Here is a 25,434-nt window from a genome sequence, read left to right as displayed (position 1 = left end):
GGTCATTGAGTAAGGAAGGAAGAGGTGGTTTGAAGAAAGTTCGGTGGTGACGGAACGTTAGCTTTCACTTTGGAAGGGGGCCTCAGGACCCACGGCCTAATCCGCTTGTTTAAAGACAAGTCACGTTCGCTCGGAAGGGGCTAAGGGTCTTAGAGGGTGACGATGACCAGATGTGTAAGAAAAAGGGAAAGTCGCGAAGTAGGTATCTAACAAAAGTCAGAGGAAAACGATAAGTAAAGGGTCAGTACATTACATTTGTATCTCTTCAATATACTACTTCCTAATCGAGCTGTAATATTACAAGTTTCATACGACTTTTCGTTGTAACATGTTAAGAAAAAAATTTCTATGTTAAACAATTTTACTAAGAATGCACTAAAAACTAAAAAATAATTCTTTTTCTGTGCCTACTGCAACTTCGATGGTGACATGTGACTTTAAATAAAATCATACAAACTCTGTGATTATCCTTTTTCTTCACAATTGATTTGAACAATTCTACAGGATAATCACCGAGTTTGTATGATTTTATTTAAAATCACATATCACCATTGAAATTATAATACAAGAAAATAATTAATTTTGAGTTTTTAGGGCATTTTTAGTAAAATCGTTTAACATAATTTTTTTATATATTTTTTATTTTCTACTTTTTAGTGTTTGTGGATTTTTATATTTTTTTCTTCTCATTTTTTACTTTTTTTATAACAAATTGCATTGTCATCACACCCACGCGCGCCTACAAAATTTCAAGACAATTGGACTGGTGGATGTGGATGAAAATTGAGTTGCCAGATTTGAACCATATACCAAACAAACAAATAGGAAACACCAAACATATAGAGGATCGAAGCTAAGTAAAATCATTTAAAAATTATTTAATGACAATATCCTTATCGTTAGATTAGTTTTGTGCTCCTCTACGACACTATCAGGAATAGATGGTACCATTTAGAACCATGAAGGTGACCTCGATTTTTGAAAAAAAAAAATAATATTTTGGAAAACTTAATTGTAATTTGATGGCAAGTAAAAACTAATTTTTACTATGTATGAATATTTTCTGTCAAATTATTCTAAGTGGTTCCAAAATCATGGGTACCGTTACGATGAATACCCTATATACACATAAACACCCGAAAAAATCTGAAGAGGCATAGAATGTTATTGTCAGCTGCAACAAAATGTATCACGCCAATTGCGTGGCAACAAATGTGACAGTCAATTTTCCAACGTATCAACCTTTGGGTACAAAAACGTGGCTGTAAGAAACAACCCTGATCCGTTCTATACAGCGTCGTCAATACGAATGCCTCTCGTCCTTTCGACGCAGCCTCTCGAACTCTCGTCGATGACCGTGACGTCATCGGCCTTCTTCGAGCGTCTAAGTTACATTGTATGCCTTATGCATACTACTGGGCCTCGCCTTCCAAGACTGCGAGCGATGCCCAGTGTTTTATTCCATATTCCCGCATTGGGCGTTATAACTTCCTTACCGACGTTATAACTTCCTTACCGACGTTATAACTTCCTTACCGGCGTTATAACTTCCTTACCGGCGTTATGACTTTCATACATGGCAGTCATTTTAAGAACTTATTATAGCTATGGGATGATGGTACTGTTAGGCCAGATCCACACTATCGGTCGGGTCACGGTCCGGTCTCGACCAAAATCATATCCCTGAGCGTCCACACTCGTCCGACTTGATAGTGTGGACGCTCACGGATATGTTTTGATCGAGACCGGACCGTGACCGGACCGATAGTGTGGAACGGGCCTTAAGGCATATCCAGACCAAAAACCGCGCTGAACTGCGCGCAGCCGCGCAAACCCATACAAGACCGTGCAGCAGCTTCGTTGCCGTTCGCAGCTGTTCCACAGTGCGCAAGGTGTTCGCTATGGATCGCGACGAGTGTGTCGAAATCGCAGGTGCTGCTTTCATTTTAATTTGTAATTTACCACTTACTAAAGAAAACCCAGAGAAAACGCCCAAACGACGTTAGTGGGTTACAGCGCTATTAAGAAGTAGACGTACATACAGTTACTCACAAAATTGAGCGCACACTTATGTAGGAAATAAAAGTTGTTGGGAAAATAAATGTAAAACTAAATATTTGTAACAGAAATACTTTCCCTCTATATGCCGACGTTCATTGAACGCGCGTTTGGTTTAGATTCAGCGTTAAACGTTTTTTTTATATTTGTCTCATTAAGTATGCATTTTCGATATGTAAATAAAAATTTCTTAAGCTTTGTGGACACTAGCAACGAATTGCGACATTCATTGCGAGCGTTCATGTCAGCGTCTGTGTAAACACGCCTGAGCGTAAAGGTCCGTTTTTACGTGACAGTAAATCGTAATATTTACGATCATGACACTGACAAGGGAACACGGCGAACCCGGACTCACCGATTGGAACGCAACTTTGTGGGTTTTTAAGGTGATTCAAAGCAAGAACAACGGTGTGTTTCATTTGGGCCCTATCGCCCTTTAAGGTGGTGAAAACTAACCTCAAAGTCAAAATAGCACTTTCACTTTTTCGCGTATAACTCTCAAAGTACAACAAACAGAAAAAAATGTTTCAAACAAAAGTTTAATGGTGCAATAAGCGCTACAAACTTGCGTTAACAAAATTTTGAAAACAGTTTTTTCGTCAGTTATATACTTTTTTTTTAACTCTTTTCAAAATTTTTTTGATGTAAGTTTGTAGCACTTATTGCACCATTAAACTTTTGTTTGAAACATTTTTTTCTGTCTGTTGTACTTTGAGAGTTATACGCGAAAAAGTGAAAGTGCTAATTTGAATTTGTGGTTAGTTCTCACCACCTTAAAGGGCGATAGGGCCCAAATGAAACACACCGTTGTTCTTGTTTTGAATCACTCTAAAAACCCACAAGAAGGTGAGTTCGGGTTCACGGTGTTCCCCTGTGAATGTCACGACTTTGGTTGGTCGTTGTGAAAACTAGATGTCACGATGTTGTAACCATGTCGTAACATTTGATTCACGCTGTCTCTACAGTGTCACGGCAGCGAAAGTCATGACTTTTATTGTCACGTCAAAACGCACCTTAGGTAAGCGAGTAGGTGAGTTCAGTTTGTTTGCGACAGTTAGTCTGGGCAAGTGAATTCTATCATAGTGAGTGTAAACATCCTATAATTGTCTTTGAGAGAGAAAGGGTTTATTCTCAAACGTACTGAAAAATTTTGGCGAGAGGAGAAGCAAGTAGGTGGACCATAATGTTTGGTTCCACACATGGGCGTCCGCAGGGGGGGGGGGCAAAAGGGGCACTTGCCCTCCCCCTCTTGACTTATGAGAAAAAATCGCTTATTTTTAAAAACTGATCTTTATTAATTTTATACTAAAAAAAGGAATATTCTTAAATTTGCCCCCCCCCCCCCTCCCCACCCCAAGTGCCCCTTTTGCCCCCTGGCTTTTGCGAGAAAATGGCTTATTTTTCAAAACTGATCTTTATTATTTTTGTACTAAAAAAAGGAATATTCTTAAATTTGCCCCCCCCCCAAGTGCCCCTTTTACCCCCCCCTGGGTTTTAAGAAAAATCGCTTATTTTTCAAAACTGATCTTTATTAAGTTTATACTAAAAAAGGGAATATTTTTAAATTTCAGTTTTAACTTTTTAATTAAATTGGCACTACAAAATGGGTTAAAAAACAAGAGGGGTATATTTTTCTTTACCATCATCCAAAATTTCCCCCCCCCCCCCTAGAAAAAAATCTCCGGACGCCCCTGGTTCCACACCCGAGTGCACGTCAGCAGTTCCCTTGACACACCTTTCCTCATTTTTAGAAAATCTTCATGCTTTTTAAGGAAGCACGTAGCAGGAATAAACTCATAAAGCAAATATCCTGCATGTGTGACATCAGTGAACGTTATTGTCTACTACGTCCGGACGGGAGGGGATCATCCGAAGTCTCGCCTGGTTAAAACCCACGTTCCCACCTTTGTTAACTTATGTTTTCCTCCTTTCATTTCCATGAAGGAGGAGTCCGCCAAGGTTAAGAAACTTTGTTTGTTTTTTAACAGAAGTAATACTGTATGTACACGTAACAACAACGCCGGATTGGGTCTAAAAATATTTGTTGTCAGGAGACAAAAGGGGCCCACTTACAACTATAAGGCTGTCATTTAATTTTTATGATAAATAAATAAAATTTTCAAAAAATACATAAGTGCCAAACAAGTACGATTAAAAATTTGTAAAATAAATGTATATTTTTTAGTAATTACAGTGTACATATTACTTGCAGTACCCTATACAGTAGATACACATATAAATACAGATTGTTATAGTTGAATTTTTAAATTATTTTCTTTTTAATTTTAAATAAATAGTGGATACTTTTAAATAGTTTTCTTGTACTGAATATTTTAAACATTAACAGGTAGTTCAAAAGCATAATTCGCATTAAAATTTTTCACATGTTGTCTGATGTTTAAGGGGAGGTTCTGGTCTAGAGCCCCAAAAAATAGGTGATATTTAGGAATTAATTAAAGGAAAACTACTATATATAATTTAATGGGACTTGTTGCATTGTATTAAGGATGTCTTATGTTATAGAAATATATTTTTTGTTTTATAATTAATCAGTGCAAACAGCCCTGGGGAGTCGTTAAAGTTAAGGCGTCAAAAAATTGATCCAAATCGGTGGGACCTGTATCTCCAAAAGTTGTTATCCGATTCGACTGAAACCTTTTTAATTTTGAAGATTATTCTTTTTTCTAGGGGGGGGGGGACTAAAAAAAATTACAAAAATTACATTTTTTTCAGAAAATAACGACACTTCACGTTTGAAATCACTTTTCCCTGTATTTTTCGTCCTTTCAACGCCTTTAAAAATTATAAATTTTCAAATTTTTGTATTTTTTCTGGTATTCACCCTAGCCAGAAGTATATTCTTCAAAATAAAACAAGTTTCAGTCGAATCGGATAATAACTTTTGAAGATACAGGTCCCACCGTTTTGAGAACACTGTTTCGAGAAAAACGCATTTGAAGTTTTACGTGAGCGCCGAGTAGCCGGTTATGACCCATGTATTTTCCGCGACTCAAATGCCTACAACTTGGGGAATTTTTCGAATTTCAACAAATACGAAGGATTTTTTTATCCGATGCTTAGTTTTCTTTTAATTGACGAAAATCAGGCATGATTTATGATAAAAATTGAAACTTTTACTTTAAACATCAGCCATTTTTCCCAAATCAATATTTCGAAAGATACTTCGTTCAAATACTAGATAACATAATATAATAAGTAAATTCTTTTGAATTTTTTATTTTTGATGATCGACTTTCGAGCAGCAGTGGTCACCGCAGAAGCCTTTGTTTTAGAGAACCTTCGAGTGATGGACAATAACTTAGTTACTGATAAATATTTTTAAATAAAAAAATTACGATGCACGGTACTAGATGCAATGCTTAAAAGGAAAAAAGATTTTTTGAGAAATGTGTTATAGCTTTTGAGTAAAAAATTTCCAAAGACCACTCTTTTTTTGACCTCCTGACTGAGCATGACCCCCTAACAAGTTCACGCTGGTAAAGTAGTTTCATGTTACTTGAATTCAAGCGACTTGAAGTCAAGTAGCTTGACTAATCTGAACGAGGCATGACTGAGATTTCTCGCGCAATTATTTGCGGGATAAAATTGCCGTAGTATAAACAAGTTTATTGCACGACAAATGTCACAAGTGGGTTGCTAGTATAGAAGGCTTTAGGTTTTTTTTTATCTGTCATGTTTCCCGAAACACGCTGTATCTGCACTTTTGACAGAGAATCAATAAAATGCAACATCTGCACTGTCTTCTGATTGATAGTTTTTCATGCTACGAGCGTATTCAGAGCACTCGTTGCGCGTTCCTTTGTTTCTACACGCACGGGAAGTGACTCATTTTCTCTCGGTTCACTGACAAGACAAAATGAAGATGTTTGTTGTCATTCCTAACGTAAGAATCACTACTGTAAATCTTTTAATCGTGAAAATGAACAATCCGTTACGAAGATTATACAAGTATTATTTTTACGGATACTGTTCGTAAGTTTCACTAAAAAATCTAATGTACATAATATATTTTTTTATTAAATGTGAATATTAAATTGAAAATTTACGTTTCTGTTGCAAATTGATGGTAAGAAACCTCACGATACTTATTTTTCAATATTAATTTTTCATTAAGATTTGCAACAAATATTCGGGATTCGATAAGATATCTAATGTATCTATTATTGTACATAAACAACATAAACGTGATTTTTTATAAGTCATATAGTAAAATGATCTTCAAGTATTATATAGGGATTCTTAATGCTATTGTGTATTAATTTATCTCTTAATTACTAATATGTACAAGACAGTGCCGTCTTATTGTTTTCTGGGGGCTCTGAGGCGAGCTCCATATGTGGCCCTCTGAATTATCCTGAATTAAATAAAATCAAAAATACATACCGTGCTAACACGCGATGTGGATAAGTATTAAAACAATTAAATAAAGAAGATTAAACGTGGGGCCCAATTCACGAAAAAGGGCCTCATTTTAAAATCTGAATTCTGGTGTATTCGTTATTTTCTTTCGGTCACAGTTGGAGAGCCAATTCCAAATTTTTTCTAGCTGTTACAATTTTTTTTTTTAAATTTTCCAATTTTTCGAAGTACCCCCTGGGCTCCGGGGCCCTGAGATGACTGCCTCTTACGCCTCCAGGTTCAGACGGCACTGGTACAAAATATAAAAAAACATTTCAGCTCTAATAATAATAATAACATCCCGTTTAAAAAAAAACTATTCCTGGAAAACTATACCGAAAATTATAAGTAAAAATACACAGAATTTTGACGGTATATATACACATATAATGTACAATTATACATACATGTCAATTTTTAGTTCCATAGTTTTCTTTGTGATAGAAGTAAATAAAACCAAATGGTATCATTCGCAATGGAGGAAATTGGAATTAATAAATAATTCAATTCTTGTCAGCTTCCGAGCACCGTCACGAATTTCATAAACCCTGGGAATGACTTGTCTACATGGCTCATAAAACTTGCCGAGTTTGCAATTTCAACTTGTTAGTCACTCTATCGGGAAATGTTTAATGATTCATTACGTTTCTACCTACTTCTACCGGTTTTTCAATTTTCGTTTGTATAGTGCCTCTACGAGCTATAGTGACTTAGGTGTGAGGTCACTCACAAGGGGACCCCACAGCTGAACCCCGGTGGATTTTAATAAAATTTTAGGGGATGAATCTGGAGGTCACCTCTATTACCGTCTGCTAAATCTTTTATGCCAATGGGGTCTTAACCAGAGTTAGGAGCGATGGGGCCGCAGCGAATGGAGGGGGAAACACCTACAGGAGTGGTGGTTATGTGTGCATGAACTGCGCCTGCGGCATTATATTCGGATAATACAGTGTTTCGACTGATTTTCATTAGGAAAGCCGCACTAACCGATTAATAATTTTTGCAAAAAGGTTTAATAACACAGATGGGAATTTTAATTATCTATCATTAGTAGATGACAAGTCCCAAACGCAGGACTCATCGCTCTCGACTACGTACTACATAGGTATGATACTTATACTAGCTATTATACTAAATTGCTAGTCACAGATGGATCGATGGTCTATTCTTAAGGCGAATTCACACGTATCACTCGCGTGACGCTTCAGCGCCGTCAGTGGCAGTGGTAAAAAATATCGTTTCCCTGTTTTGGACTGCAGCAGCACCTGCTTGTGTCAGTTACTGACACCAGAGGCGAATTCAGGACCCTTTCTTAGAGGGGGCGAAATGTGTAAAAGTACATACATAAGTACATTTTTTAACCTTCTTTTACAAGATTTAAAAATTGCTTGTATTTTATATTTCAATAACTCTATCTGATACTATAGCCTAAATAATTAAATTCGCATTAATTATTTATATAGAATAATACACAATGTCATAATATTTTACTATTTTATTACTCTTGGGGGGAGGGGCGGTCGCCCTTATCGCCCCCTCTGGATCCGCCCTTGACTGACACTGGCAGCACTAAACCATAATGTTTGTTTGTTTTTATTGTTTTCCTGTGTTTTAAGCAGGATGGCGTTTCAAGCTTATTTTTTCTTATATTGCCCAACGAACTATAGTCCCATTTTTGTATCCCTCCTCTCTCCTTCGGGTCCCAGCAGCAGCAGCGCACCGGGAGAAAGGTGGTCACCCATCTTTCCCCAGTACACCGCCCCGTGATGCTTAACTTCGGTGATCTAACGAGAACCGGTGTTTTCCATCACGGCTACGGCCGCTGGTCTAAACCATAATTAGGTTAGGTTAGGTTTATTCTTTCCTTGGTACAGTACACATACATATATATATATATATCCTATACCATAAGTGGCATTTCAAGAAGCATTCTTATATAGCCCAACGAACTTTAGTCTTTTCTAAACCATAATGGAACTGATACTTGTGAATCTGCCTTTAAGGTCTGTGCACACATATCAGTTCCGTGTCAGTACCGTTCCGTCGTGCCAGTGGTAAGAAGAGGGGCGTAGAGGATCTCTTCTTCTTACCACTGGCACGACGGAACGGTACTGACACGGAACTAACAAGTGTGTTTAGACCTTTATGGTTCTATTTCGCTCGTGTTTAGTCTACCCCGTATCCCTAGAAGTGGTTTCGTATTAATTAAAACTGCCTGACATATCGGGACGCACACGGCATATTTTTTATTACCATTCCCATTATCTTTCGTATTTCTTACTATCGTTTTGTCGCCATATATGTTTAATTGCAGTAGAAGTATATAACAATGGCTTAGACAGAGATTATTGCGAAATATTAAATTATTATTGAATTATCAATTTGGAAAATAATTTAGTTTCTAAATAATAAAACAGGAAAATATTATAGTTACACAAGACTTGCTATTCGCGGTATCTTTAGGAAAACGACAGCACTTATTGCTAGCTTAAAAGTAGCTGAATGAAAAATGAAGCTTTCAAGCTAAAAATTTGGTTGCGTGCTATTTGAAGGGTATCGAAAATGTAGGCAGGTAATAGGTGTATTTTGGCAACACAATTGTTTTTTATTAAAATGGCGGGAAATATGTGTTCCGACTTTATCTTTGCTCCATTTCGTTCGGCATCTAAAATTACATAAAAATACACGGTTAGCAGTTAATCTTCGTGTGAGGGCGCACGCCTCCCCCCCCTCCAAACTCATTATGAGGGAGACGTGTTTGCTGTTCTGCTCATTTCAGTAACTGACACGGACAAACGTGAAATGCTACATTCCAAAACAGGGAAACGATATTTTTTACCGCCGATACTGACGACTAAGGATGGGCGATACTTTTAAAAATATCGATACAGCGTATCGAAACGTATCGACAGCCCTAATATCGATACACTTAAAATATCGGAATAAAAATATCGATACATTCCGACACTTGAAATAAAAAAAAAACAATAACAAACTGAAGGTTTGATTAATTAAAGTTTAATTAAAACTAGATTGTTTTATTATACACGTACATTTATAATACGAGTAGTTTTATTTTACGATATGGACCATTTATTTTGAAAGTATTGGTGTAAGTCCATTATTTGAAAAAATTGAGAAAACGAAAAACTTATACATACTTTAATGTGAACTGTTTATTTATAAACATAATCTAAATGTTAAAATATTAATTTGGTTTAATCAATGGAAGTTTCGTAAATAAATGGAATTGCATAATCATTTAAGTATCGAAGTTCGATACTGGTAGGTTATGTATCGATACATACAAATATCGGAGCTCCAAATATCGATAGAGAATATCGATATTTAAGACCCAAAATATCGATACAGGGGTGTATTGATACTGTATCGTCCATCCCTAGTGACGACGCTCGATCGTCGCAAAAGTGTTATACATTTTTTCATTGTACCATTGCGATTTTTCCTTTGCATAAATAGCCATTGTGATAATTGGCGCAACTGTTGTATATCATTATTTTTGTAAAGTTAAATATAGAAAATTAATATAATATTAATTTACGACAATGTTTTTAAATGGTCCCTACTGACGACGCTCGACCGTCGCAAAAGTGTTATGTGTGAATCCGCCTTTAAGTTACTTAGCCTAAGAAATAAACACGTATAATATATGCAAAGTGTTAAATAAGTGATTCAGGAATATGCAGGTTTATATCAGTACTAAATGAGCTGATTTAGCAATGCTCTTTTCAAAAAGTAAAAGCGAACAAAAATGATTATAATTTATTAATTTTATGGAGAGTTAATTTTCGTCGATTTGGATCTGAGTTGTCAAGGTTTCTTGGAATGCACCGGATTAATTGGCGATAAACCTTTATAGCACAATAAAAACTGTGTTACCCATCGCAATATCGTAGAGTTTTGCGAAACAATAATTTATAACAAGATGCCACGTAAAGTCTGAAATGCAATTTTTAACATGAAATGTCTCAGTCTTTTTTAATGCAAAATGAGAACAAACGACGGAGTGTGAGAAAGCTACGATCGCGCGATAAACAGTGTACGTTATTGTTAGAATGTACTGTCAGAATTGTAAGTCAATCGATTCATGTGATTTCGAGAAATGTTGACAGTCACGAAACAACTATTTTTCGTAAGGGTCAACTTTGACGCCGAATAACTTCATATAAAATTAATATTCCGTAATAACTTTTCTTTTATTTTACTCTTTGGAGAATGTATTTTTATCGAGGAAGACAACATTAACCAATTCAGAAATAAATTGTAAATTTGACATCACTTTTTGACTAACCATTGTGTATTCCCCTTAAAAACTTTAGGTTCGCAGCTACAGTCGAACTTCGATAACTCGAATCTCCAGGGAAGGGAAAAAATCTTCGAATTATAGAGGTTTCGACTTATCGAGCTTTCGAGTCGTAGAGGAATAAAGAAAAATTTCGACATATAGAGGTTTTCGAGTTATCGAGGTTCGACTGTATTATATGTTTGTCAGATGTAGAGTACATCCTGACGGAAAAGTTAATATTGTACATACTACCAAGACCCGTAACTTTTCGCTTCGACTGTCCTCAGGCACACGCAAACGTGCCATAATTCCTATTGCTTCAAAGGGTGAGAAAAAAACTAAATTTAATAGAACAGTAATTAGTTCTCTTTTAGTAGGACACACTTTTAGGAGAAAAGTAATTAATTGTAATTTAACTCAGGTTAATTTGTACATAAAATTAATGAATTATCATTTAATGTAAGTTAATTTGCATTTAGTAGGTATTAATTTTAACAGAAACGTAATTAATTATCACTTATCAGAAATTATTTTATTACCAAAGCAATGAATTTTCATTTTAGAGAAATTACTTGTAATTGGTTAATTACTAATTTTCAAAATGAACTTTACCAAATTATTATATCACTTAATGTATGATAAGCTCTAAATAGCTTTGTATTGCCGGTAATGGATTACTGTCGCTAAAACAGTGATGAGCAGCCCATCTGAAAATTTGAACTTTAAAGGATATCAGAATGAATTTTGCGCCAAGAAATAGGATAAAATTATCCCTTTCTAATGTTGTATAATTATAATTTGCGTGTGAGCAACTATTCTCGAGAATGAAAATTTTAAAAAGTGATCGTCGTAATCGACTCGCTGACGAACGATTAAATAATTGTATTAGAGTAGCAGTTTCGAATATCGCACCCCATATTGAGAAGCTCGTTTATGAGACACAGGAGCAAGTATCTCATATTAAGTAAATTTCAATAGTTATTGAAATTCATTTAATTAGAAAAATATACGTACATATACCTGTCTATATTATAATATGTAGGTAGGTATATAATACTGTGTATATATATATATATATATATAATTTGTTATTTCTGACAATGATTTACAATAAAACGTTTTTTTAAATTTGATTTACTGGTTATTAATAATATATATAACTATTTATATTAAATTTGATTTACTGTTTATTAATAATATATATAGTTATACTTATAATATATATAATAATAATATATATAGTTATATATATTATTAATAAACAGTAAAGCAAATTTAAAAAAACGTTTTATTGTAAATCAATGTCAGAAATAACAAATTCAGCTCATAAATTAATATTCTTTGATTAGTATATTTATTTATGGGTAGGTTTCCACTTGTGGCCCACTTCGGACCAATGGTTGCTCACCACTGCGTTAAAACACTTCTTTAAGAAAATTCTCCTACCCTTATTATCTGTTAAAAATATAGTGAATTTTAATATTTTGAGTGGCGCCAAGTGTGTACTAATAAATGCTCTTTCAAGTCAGCCAGGTCTAGCCAAGGCTGCTGGAAAAATTTTGTCCAAATCACCACGGACTTTAAAAATTTAAACTTCTATATCGTCTAATTAATTTTCAAAAGAGTGAACCAATGAATAAATGAAATTTTCCGATGAAAATGACTCCGACATTACTTGGGCTATATTTAATTATACATACTTCGAATTGCTTACGAATTTTGCAAACTAATTATAATTATACAGTGTGTTTCATCTAACTATAACCTGAAGTATTTCTGCTATATTTAAAATTTCATATAAATGTTCCTAATAAAAGTTGCATAGTTTCGTGAGGGGTAGTTTAGGATGGCTGGGCTGTTGATATACAGAGAGAACTCCGAGCTTGGTTTGTTTTCAAACCAAACCAGCGGGGTAAAGTTAGGACTGATACCGCCTCGATATTTACTACCTAGGCCAGTCTACAAATTTCGATCTGCTTCAGAGTAGTATCAAAAAGCATCGAGACTCCTTCGATACTTATATGAATGATATGTGTTTGATACTTCTACGAAAATATCGATATCGATTTAATACTTTCACAAAAATATCGTTCCGATTTGATACTTCTACGAAAGTATCAATGCACATTATTTTGATAGCTACTTCATGAAAATATTGACACCAATACTAATACTATAGCAACGAAGTTGAAATCAATAAATCGCATTTTTCAAGTACTTTATGAATACAGGATTAAATACATAAAGTAGAAGCTCATAAACATTCAATATAATAATTTTTAATTATAATTTATTTATTACTAAATGATATTACATTAAGTACCAATCTCGAGGAATTCATACATTACAGAGTAGTGCTAAGAAATAATATTTTATTTACAATTATTATCTTCTTGTCGGTTTCTTTTTTTTTTTGCTTATTAAGGTAGTTCGTTGAATAATCTACTGAATTCAAGAATTCTTTGAAATTTCGTGCAAAACTAATTTGGAATGCAAGAAACCCTTGTACAAAATTTGAAATCGATTTACCATATAGTTATCGAGAAATTGTTAATTAAAGTTAATGCATTTTAACACAGTGGCATATGGCAGAGTCGGAAAAAGGGGTTATAAATTCAGTTTTTCTTCTGAAACAGGAAAACTATATTCAAGAAGTGTGCCAAAATTGGCAGCAATGTGCATCGAAATGTCAGGAAATGAATTTGTTAATTACTGCAAAACTGACCACATAGTTTCTTCGTAAATGCCCATAAAAAATAGGTTTACGTGCAAATTTTTCAGCAACTACGTACAGCAGTCAACGTGGCAACGTCGCACTATCGATATGTTTAGACATTTAAATAGCGAACGACGATTCAAATTCATATGAAGGCTAATTATATTGTATGTCATATTAGTTATCCGAAATTTGTAAATAAAATATTAAATAACATAATTGTGACTGAAATTTATTTACTGTTGTTAAATAATTTTCTCAAGTTTGTCGAATTTTCTTTGCCAATATTATTTATTTAATCAATTTACCTTTGTAACGAAACCTTTCTGACATTTTGGTTATAAAAAACGCTCCCAATGAATGCGACGTTGTCAGATCTGCTGCTCCGATTCACTACGCTGACCAATTTAATATTCTATTTTCGTATTACAATTATTTATACTACATTTAACTTTTTAAAAAATATATAAATGATGTAAAAAATTATTATTATTATTTCTATAGTATCATACTACTTTATATTTATCATTTATTACCCAACTCTAATTTGACTAACAAAGTTGGTTAGAAAGTACCTTAACCAGGGCCGTTCCTGGCGGGGGTGCAGAAGGTGCCCCCGCCCCTGGGCGGCAAAACCTAGGGGCGGCCGCAGGCCGTTTATTATATGTAAAATTTTGATTAATACAAATAATAATCGAAACTCTTTTCCAATGCATATTAAATTCTTAATTAAAAAATACTGAATTAATATGGGCGGGAATATTGTTTTTGCACCTGAGCGGCCAAAACCCAGGAAGGGCCCTGACCTTAACCCTTCGGCTTTTGAAAAAACGCGTTCAGTTAGTAGGAAGTTGCTATAATGCAAATAGTAACGTAAGTATACTTCCAAAATGGTATAGTTGCCATGTATTATAATAACTTCCATACTAACTGGACAAAATTTTTCAAAAACCAGAAACTTAATAAACAAGAAAAATAAAAACAAAGTACATATTACTCCTTAACAATATTTTGTAATGTCCGGATTATTGTCGATTAATGCAACATCATTAATAAATGAAAAAATTAAGATTCCAAAATTATGGTATTGGACGTTTATGAGTTCCTAAATTGATATAGTTAATTGCAATACTATTTCTAATTCTATTCTATTTGGATCTCGGCACTGAATTGAGTCACACCTTTTCAATTTGGAGGAAAGCTTGATTCCGATAAATGTCATGCGTCACTGATAACCCACGTGGCACGGAACGTGTTAACCATAATTGTCAATCTGTCTGATGATGTTGGTATTAAGATAATAATTCTATTGATTATATTTTGCTCGTTTCGAGGCTGTATTTATATAATAAAAGTTTCGTTTATATTTCAAGATCTATCGGTCATTTTATTACTAGAGTAAAGTAAACCACAACGCTATTCCATATTTGCCCACCTAAAATTCGCAAACTATCATATCGACGCGCGTGTGAAAGCCACTCTCGAGAGTAGCTCGCGACAGTCACTGTCCGGTAAGCACGTAGCTTGAAGAGAGAAATTATGCAAATGGAAAAATACACCGTGCATTTTTACTTTTTGTAGAAATCATAATTTGTCAGAGAAACCAGCCAACAAAATCGACCACCTAGATTTGATAAAATGTTTGCATTGATTGAAATGAAACTGATTTCACATTTATTAATTATTTTGATTAACAGTATACTTTCTCGCAACATCAGCATCTTAATTTCCATAAAAGAACATTTTTGGTGCTCACACAATGTTGTCCGATGCTCGTCGGTGATTAACAAGGGAAGATCCCGAACCCGAAAATTCAAAAAATTCTGAAACTTTGTAAATATGTGGGGGATTTCCTCCTGATTACAACGCAATTTTTGTTTACTGCCCAAATTCACTCTAATGGGGTGTAATTGACCCCTGAAAATTCGGTTATTTTCCAATTTTCTGTGGTAACTTGGGAACTATAAAATAATTTTGTTTACCAAATGCTAGATCTAATTAAAAAAAGTAACTTTTGCCTTGAAACTTTTTTTCTATCTCTTACCGTTCCCGAGTTACAACATAAAATCGGAAAATAGCCGAATTTTCAGGGGTTAATTTCACCCGCTTCGAGTGAATTTGGGCAGCAAACAAAAATTCCGTTGTAATCAGGAGGAAATCCCCTACATATCCACAAAGTTTCATAATTTTTTGAAATTTCGGGTTCGGGATCTTCCCTCGTAAGAGCAAACTTCAAAAAAGCATTTTTCTGTAATAAATACACGTTTTGTATTGACGGCTGATGATAGAATCTGTAAGTGTAAAACGTGCCTAATCTTATCGACAAAACGATATCTTATCTGATAATTCACATAAACAAATATTTTGTTAGAAATCAGATTTGAAATCATTTAACTTTAACATTGCCTAACTAGTTAGTCGATAAAAGTAACAGCGCGAGGAGAAAAAGAATTGAACACAAATTGCAACATACTTTTGCTCGATCATTTGTTATCTGCGATTACAGTAAAAATCAATTACCGTAAACTGGGGTGACTTTGCCCACTTTTCGGAAAAACTTTATTCTTTATTTTATTGCGAAGTAATTAGAACATACGTTGTTTTGTAATCGATAGCAATAATTTCCCCAAGGTCAAACGAAAAAAAAAAAAAATAGCCAGTTTAATCACATGGTAATTTTTCAGTCAGAGTAAAAAAATTGGGCAAAGTCACCCCGGCGGGCAAAGTCACCCCAGTTCACGGTAGTTAGTTTGCCTGGGTGAGTAAGAGTACCACTAAAATTTTTATTCCCACATAGACTGTACAAGCTATGACGACACTATTAACAAACTACAGAGGTACAAAGCAGATTGACTAAAGAACCGTTCTTCAATTTCCACTCGTACAATACCAAATTTGTCTTCCAACCAGTTAAGCCGGGAATTCACCGGGAAGCTAAGCTAAGCTACGTGACGCTCCACTGTGCCACGCTACGTTTTAAAAAAATTAGCTTCAACACATTCTTACGGAAGCGTTTGCACCAAAAGCTACGTTAAAACAGCATAAGTAGCTTAGCTTAGCTTCCGGTGGTTTCCCGGCTTTAATGTCACCGTCAATTGGCCTACAAACTTCTACGTACGTATGCGCATACTTCCACACAATCTGATTTCCACGTTGTTATCCACCTTTATGCGTGAAACTTCAATTCAGTGGCGCTGATCGAACTACCTAGTTTCATCCACATCTTTTCCACGCTTACCATGTTTCCCGGTGAATCCAACAGCCGATCCAGCAATTACAATTGTTTGTATCCAAGAGAAACTCAGAGGCGAAGCACTCACTAAACTTTGCTCGATAATAGCGGTTGCGTTAAGTCATGGGAATGCAACAGCGTAGCACAGTGAACAGTCACAGACATCGATTCGAACATTTGACGGTGGAAGCCGCGTGAGGCAAGAGGCGAACTCAACCGTGCCGCGACCAGACGTGTACTGATCGGTGAGTCAGTGCGCCGCGCCGGTCACAGCCACTGCCGTCATATCACGAAACGGGGTTCTGAAAAACGTGCTCGTCGCTTGCAATTGTCCAAGAATCTCGCTCTCCTACGGAAGCTTTACAACTTGCTTGGCTAACACCTATAGCGTGCCCATTCTTCTTACGAGTGCTGTCGCGTTCTAATTCTACGCGCGCTCCCTAAATCGGAGCAGACTTAAGCAAACATTACTCGACACACGAATTAGGAAATAGTATTTGAAATAATGAATTCGTCGAATCAGCTTATTTCTGTTTAGAAAATAATTGCCAATAAGGAATCGTATTTTTGGACGGAAGTAAATAACTCGCTATTTAAGTTAGCCGTTTTAAATGGAACAATAGGTGACCTCGACCTTGGGAAACTGTTTCGAATCTGCCTAAGAGACAAATAAGGTGAAGTAGGTATATTGGAATGTACCCACTGCTAATTGACACGGTTTAATTGGCATTGCTGATGTCAAGCATTTATCCGAGTAGGAAATTATAAGCTCACTGGTCGATCTGTTTATGTTTATGCGTGTGTTTGCCCTTTGACAAGCGAGGGTAAGGAAATCTGAGTCCTCTATGTAGTTAGAGTATTAAAATCAGATATTATTCGTGAGATTTTTGAAATAGCATTTATTAAAAAAAAAATGGGTTCGATTCGTAACGAAGTAAGGAAATAATTCAGAAGAAAATCACTTTATTGTCGAAATAAAATAACTACAAATACTTGCAAATAACTGCTAGTTACGTAAAATAGTTTATTATCGGTCGTCTGAATTATTTTATTATTTCGTTACGAATGGAAAGATCATTTATTGTAATATGTGTGTATTTGAATAAGTGTGGGTATCCACTTTCACATGTAATTTTTGAATTTTATTATTTTAACCCTCGGTTGTCACACTGGGTCAAATTGACCCTGCAATTTTTTAAGCAAAAAACTTTTTGTCGGAACTCTTCTTGCTTCAATTTTTTTTTTAAGCATGATGACGCTTTAAATGTCAAGTTTCAACGATGGGGATATATTCTACAATGTTCAGACTTTATCTCAGAATTTTTTAGACTTAATTTAAGAAATAGTTTTTAAGTAACAACTGATTGAATATTGGCAGGGTCGAATTGACCCAGTGTGACAACGACGTTCGAAAAAGTAGGTGTGACAACCGAGGGTTAAATGCGTGAGGTGTTCAGTTTTATTTAACCGTGGTCACACCTTCTTCTTGGTCACATGGGGTTCCCTGCACCCAAGCGTCATTTTTGAGTTACCATTTTCGTATTTCTGAATCTTTTAACTTTTCAGTGAAAATTGTACACTCATAATTGTACACTCATAACAGGAGACTGTCACTTCAGTAATTTAATTTAATCTAAATTAATTTAAGCACCTTTGGTGCTGTGATTAGGTCTTAGGGCTCAGACTGTTTTGTTTGTTTTTATTTATTTTATTTCACTTTATTTTATTTTATTGTTTTACATTTTATTTTATGTTTTTGTTATATTTACTGTATCTTTTTACTAATTTGCTCTATACTTTGTATCTAAAGGGTTCTCCCGTTAATTTAATAATAATAATAATACTTTATTTATTTTTTGCGATAAATCCTCTTTAGAAGTCGCAAAGGCGCGACATTTTAACTTGAAAATTGCTTTTGGAGTGCGATACGCCCAGTGTGACCACGAAGAGTTAAAAGTGCAGTAGAGTATTGACCGTCATTGGTTCCTGTAGAGAGCGTTTTCATTAGCTATAAGGCTAAAAATATTTAGAACGAGCGAGCAAACCTGAAAGCGAATATGTACTGTCAAATCTTAAAATAAAAATACTGTTTCGCAATTCCAACAATATAGGTTATAATGCAACAATGTATTCTCCGTGTCATTTAAGAAGGAACCCGTTTCGCGCATGTAGAATGAGCTCATTGGCTCCGAAAAAGCGTTGGTGGGGGTACAGCCAATAGCGGCTTCTCCCGCCACCAATGAGCGTCAACCTGCGCAGAACCGGTCTAAACTCGTCGGTCGGCAGGTTCCTTCTTAAATGAGAAGGAGAATAGGTACGCTATTTGTTCGCAGTATATATTTTTATATTAAAGAGGCAACGAAAGTAAAAAACTATTCTACTCTATAATTTAATTAGTTTTGGAATATAGTAGGATCATCCTTGAGAGATTATTTTTTAAACTCAAATAATACAGCAATTTAAATATTGATTTTTATTTTGTAGTTTAAATGATTTCTAATCACGAAATTCACACTCATTTGTGACTTTTAGTTTATGTGGTGGATCACATGATTAATGGTGTCGCAATATTTATGATCATTATTACATAGTACCATAATTTCAACTAAGAAATGCTTGAAAAGATGGTTTCGTAAGGAAATGTTAAAGCAGCCACTTTAAATCCAAACAAAGAGGGAAGAAACAAAATCCAATAAAATTATAAAAATATTATAGCAAACTATAGCAATGGAGTATTTGTTAATAAACAAATACTGAAAGCTTTTCGAGGCATTCTCAAGACTTGTCGCCGAATATTTTTGGTTACGCGTTTTAGGCTTTGTGGTTTATTAATATAAATATTTCTCTTTAGACAATATCAAGAAAAATGTCAGACCCCATTAGATTTTAAACTTTTAGAGATAAAAAAAAAATAAAAAAAAATGGGTCCCCTTCTCGGAAATAAATTGTCAAAATTTGAGGCGTTCGTTAAACGCCTAGTGATATATTTTCAAAACTCTCTTTTTTCGTATTTTAATCTACTAAAAAGATTCAATGCCCCGTGCCACTAGTAGCACACAATATTTACAGCAGGCAGAACTTTCATGAAAGGAAACATCCTTCGATTCGATGTCAAAATAAAACATAGAAAACGAAAGCCTGAAAACTACGAGTTTAACCTAACTTTAACCTCCTTGTAATTGAATACGACGATGCAACTTGTTGATCAATTTGTAAAGTCCAATTAAGCACCTTCGATTCTATTGTTGCACTTAAATAAGGTGTTGCAATTGGGAATTGATTTTTGCGCCAACCTCTGCACATGAGACATCAGTATGACATTGTGATTATTAATGCGACATACTTGAAGGAACAAAAGATCCTAGAACAAAGGGGTCGTTTTACAGTGGGAAAATTTTTCTAAGGATTCCTGAACGAGCCAATGAATAAAGATTCCTATAATGTGAAAGGTGTACTGGTAAGCGTGGCCGATGTCGCCGTCACTAACGGTAGTTGTACCGATAACAGGTGGCACTTTCACGTTCTACTGCACTTACCACGCTCTAACTACGATACGCTCATTCTAAAAATATTCTTCAGTTGTGTAGTCATAGCTGGAATGCTCGTATAATCATTCATACATTTAATACATCTGTTTCTCAATCCACGAAAATTCCACGAACAGATTGTTCAGTAACGTTATCATTAAGGGGCTACTTAATGTTATAACTGTATCAGTAACTACATAAATAGCCTAACGATAAGACTAAAATTTGGAAAAATGAATTTATACAGTTTTTCATGTTTTTTTTTTATGTAGACAAATATAGAAGTTGAAATATCATTGAAAGAAAAAATGATTCGGGTAAAATGATTTTTAGGTTAATGATTGACTAAATGGAACTGCTTTTAAAATTGTTAAAATCCTATATAGTAGTGGATACCTTTCCTTTGCTTTTAGGCTAGTGTTATTCGTTCAGCGTAATTAGCTGTAAAATTTGGAATGAAAAAGTAAACATCGACATAACTCTATCGCTTTAGAACGATATTTTCCTCAAATCAGAAATGGCTAGATAGGATATAGATATTTTGCTGGAGTTTAAATATTGTATTAATATTTTTTATATTTACCGACCAATGTATACATTGTTCTGACATCTGGCGTGGACATAATATGTGTGTAATATAGTAATAAAAAATGTTATGTAGATGTATGCGAGATGTCGCGAAAATCCAAGTTACTTACTATATGGATGTATATATGATTCGTGTAAACGTACACGCCTTAATCGTGAATCATAATTGTATTTATATATAGAGTTAACGTGAACGTGCCCGCAACAAAACTGATAATGATATTTTACGATTCAATATCGTACTATATCTTTCCATTATCAGGCTAGCTGTTTAGATTATTGTGCTTATTAATATCTATTATTTACAGTTAAATGACCGAGTACTTTAATAGTAGACAATATTCGTACGTTTAGTGTACAAATATTTGATAAAGCCAGACTAACAAGTAATATCACGCAATTAATAATTAATTAATTAGTTTCGATTTTGATGTAACTAAGCACATGTTTAAAATATTAGGAAATATTAAGCACGTGTTTTTTTATCCGCTGTATTTCATGTCGAAGGGGTGAAAACTATCCTCAAAATTTAAGGCTGGGAAACGTATTTATTTAAAATTCTCCAAAATCGTTGATAACAAAAAAAGTGGAACACAAAAAAATAACATGGTTTAAACTCAAATTTGACCAAGTAGCCTGTGAGATTGTTTTTATAACAGTGTTTCTTGTTTATCCAGATACTGAGTTTGGTAAAGACAAAATTTAAAACATGACTTTCTCACAGGATTTTGAGTAATGCGCCTTAGGCCGGGTACAGACTTGAGCACGAACGCGAACGAGGCAAGCCGAGGCAGAATGAGCATGCAAGTGTAGCATTGCGTATTCAACAGATCACTATACTACCTGGCCTGGACTAGCTGTATTCCAAATTTTAACCTAACCGATGACTCAGTCCCTGCGCTCTCCCTGTGTCAGTAAAGGTGCATTTCCACGGCGCATGACTCGGTGGGCCTTGCAGGCTTGGCAAATCTGTTTGGCGAGCGTGAGTCGACAAGCCATGAACGTTCAAAAGACGTAGCTAGCCCAAGCTGATCATTCCAACGCGCCGTGGGATCGCGCTTTTATAACAAGGTGACTAAAAACCTATCTCAAGCCCGATTGACATTTTTACGCATTTCCTACCTACAAGGACACTATTGTCCAGCTTATCTCCGCATTCGCAGTATATATTGATGAACTTATATTGCATATATTTTACATTTATTTTATTGCGCGACTGTGCCTGTACCTTATGTTTATTCTTATAAAATTAAGGATTATAAATTGTACATAGTATACATAATTATTTTTAAAAATCCCCACTGCACCCTAAACCTAACCCTAGGCATTGCTGGTAACGTAATTTTCATTTCATCCACTCCTGATTATTATAAAATGAAAAAATGAGAAAAAATGCCGGTTAAGTGAGACGAAGAACGTGACAAATATACAAACAATTTTATAATGAATTTGATATGCAAAATTATATTATTAGGACACATGAGGCAGTGAGAGCAACAACGGACTAACCCACATTGAAAAATTTTTTTTTTCCTATTTTATATGATTAGTAGAGCCTATTGGAATACATTATTACTACTAACTTAATTTCGAAAAAATGTGGGTTAGTCCGTTGTTGCTCTCACTGCCTCACATATGCTGTTAAGAAGTAATTTTTCAGCGCTAAAATCTGCCACTCTGCAACGGGACATACATGGAGTATGGAAGAAACTTTTCAGCGCATGTCTAACCAGCCAGTTGGAACTAACACAGGACATCTTCCACCAATCATCTTCAGTTTGCAGAAGAATGATAATTTCCATCTATCACGGTTCATATGTCTTATAAGTGGAGCTATAAACCTATATTGCATACAAAACCTTCGTGTTCTATCTATTGACATGCTGTAAATCGTATTTCAACGTAGCTTTAACATATTAATTTATGATAGATATAATGCAACCGTATCTTTACACACTACAGTCATTAGACTATACTTACATCGCCCAAAGCCACGATACCATATAAAAGAGCTTATCGTACCACAGATCAGGTATAGAATAGAGCTCTCATCCTATTGTCTTGTATTGTCTTCAGTGTCACCGTTCTGAAGCAGGTACCGATATTCTGAAACAACCATTGGTTTTCGAGCGCCCTCTCCGTTTTTCGAGCGGTGAGTGCGGGAAACATAATGGTTCCAGTATCACAGACGAGGTATAGAATAGACCTATCACCTTATGGGACTTCGTGTCGCCACCCAATCTGTGTTACCGACCCATAATTTGAGGACTGAATTTAGCGACCTCTGTTCATGAATACCTCGTCTGTGCCAGTATTGACACAGGTAAACCTGCCGGTATTACAGAGAAATGTATAGAAGCTGTGTTATGCAAGGTGTCCCACTAACTCGGTTCACCTCAAATATCTATTATTTCAAGTAATAAGCGAAAATATTATTTATCAAAGTTGTATGGTTGTAAGAAACACAAAACACGGTTAAACTAAATAGTTTCTTTACAGGTGGTGGGATAGAGCGGATGTGGAGGTCAATTTTATTTTTCCAAATGTACTGTCAAATTTTTTATCGTTAAATTCAATAGAAAGCGAATTCTGAGTACGAAAGTGCATTAATCCTAAAACTTATTGTTTCTGAGATATTCAGCATTGTCCATCCTATTACTCCTGATTGATAAACATTTTCATTTATTTGCCTCTTGAATATGCTGTATTAATTTGGCATCGGGATTATTATAACTTTCCTTCCTACCGCTTGCAGTGCTGCACTCTTATTTCATGCTTAGCCGTTAACGTAGGATGCGACACGGAAATGGTAATGGGGTTCTAGAGCCCCAACATCGAGGAACCTTGGAGAGAATAGGGTGAAAGGTCTATTCTACACCTGGTCTGTGATCGTACTAAAAATAGTGATTAGAAGGTAATGCAGAGATCTCCCATTTCGACGTACGGCGCCACTAGTCCAAGGAGGAATCTTTTTCGGAAAAATTGCAATAATCGCCTAACATCCAATGTCTTTTTGCGACCCGATTTTCTGGATCTCTCTCTGGACCCCCAATACCCTTTCCATGCCACCTGCAATATTACCAGCAGGCTACAGAACCACATCTAGACGTTCGTTATGGTGGATGTTAGAATTCAAATGAATTGAGGCCTGTGACGCACCCAAAAGGGTGGAGGGGGTGGGGGAAAGGGGCCCTGCCCCCCCCCAAAGAAAAAGGAAAAAGGATATTAATGTAACCACGTCTGAAGTAGTTCAAGATCAAGAGCTTTGTAAAAAGAAAGGAAAACTGGATTTCATTTTTTAAATAAATATGTATAATCCACCTTGTGAATTTTATTGGGTTTACATTAAAAATATTTTTATCCGGTCAACTCCCCCCCCCCCCCCCAAGATTGAATCCTGAGTGCGCTACTGATTGAGGTATTGAGGGCAACAACGGACTAACACTAGTCCTCGATAATCGGAGAAATAGGCGATCTAAAAAAATAGGGTTTCAACAACATTTTGTTTTGCAGGCATTGTTAACAGTGCAGTCATAACCTTTACCTTCTGATACTATACGAAATGCTTCGTAATGAAGATATAACTAATTATCCATTTAATTTTAATAAGTGTTGCTCACAGATGTCACCACAAAATTTCAATGCAACAGCTGATTTCGTTATGCCATATGGTTTGAAATGGAAAAAAAAAATTTATTCTTATTTTATATGATTGTAGTTTGATTAACCAGAGTTGAGATCTCCAGTGGAGCTGGCTTAATTTTGATCTTGCCGCTTATCCATCCCCGTTAACGGTGTTTCTCCTGCGTGGTATTCACTCTACTCTCTGCGTCTTGACCAATAGCTTTCGACGTTTAGTCGTGAGTCCTTATCGGCCCTTACCAGACCTTACCTACTGTTTGCTTTGTCGGGCATCTATCGCTATCCTTTTTGAGAGGGCCCAACCAACGCCGTTTCCATAGTGGCAGATACCTGTGCCGAATCTTATTGGAGAATGCGGAAGGTACGCGTCACACAGAATTTCGAGAGTTGAGACCTGAGGCGGGTCTCTCGGACGGAGCGTGGTTTAAGGAGGAACCAATGGTACGCTACGGATTGCGTGCGGCGTTGCCACCATTGGTTCCTCCTTAAACCATGCCCGTCCGAGGACCCGCCTCAGGTCTCAACTCTCGGAAATCAGACTATAACTACTTTCACCTACTGAAAGTCAACGAATTTTAAAAACTAAAACTAAAGATTAATGTAAAACTAAGCACGACTACATAACACTTCATTGTGGAATGGATGAAGGAACTGTCGCGGGAAGGAAGTTCCCGCCAAGGTGGTAGAAACGCAGTTACGCTTGCAGATAGAAAAAGACAGCCGATCTGCTGCAAAACGTGGCAACGCCGCACGCAATCCGTAGCGTACCATTGGTTCCTCCTTAAGCCACGCCCCGCCCGAGGGATCCGCCTCAGGTCTCAACTCTCAACTCTCGAAAATCAAACTATAGTACAGCCTATTGGAATACATTGCTGCTACTAACTCAATTTTGCAAAAAATGTGGGTTAGTCTATTTTTGTTCTCAATGCCCCAATCTATACTTATA

At 35.6% G+C, this 25,434-nt stretch overlaps 1 protein-coding gene across 1 annotated transcript in view; it reads right to left on the bottom strand.

The window, feature by feature from the left end:
• LOC143377167 (unconventional myosin-Ie) overlaps positions 1-16,981 on the bottom strand; it is a 130,567-nt gene extending 113,586 nt beyond the window's left edge. Inside the window, exon 1 of the mRNA XM_076828184.1 lies at positions 16,738-16,981. Within this exon, the coding sequence (XP_076684299.1) occupies positions 16,738-16,740 (3 nt within the window). The 5' untranslated portion in view covers positions 16,741-16,981. The remainder of the gene's footprint in view (positions 1-16,737) is intronic.
• Positions 16,982-25,434: the final 8,453 nt, after the last annotated feature.

The sequence above is a fragment of the Andrena cerasifolii genome, chromosome 15, assembly GCF_050908995.1.
Source record: "Andrena cerasifolii isolate SP2316 chromosome 15, iyAndCera1_principal, whole genome shotgun sequence".
Taxonomy (NCBI): Eukaryota; Metazoa; Arthropoda; class Insecta; order Hymenoptera; family Andrenidae; genus Andrena; species Andrena cerasifolii.
This window is presented reverse-complemented; position numbering and strand designations above follow the sequence as displayed.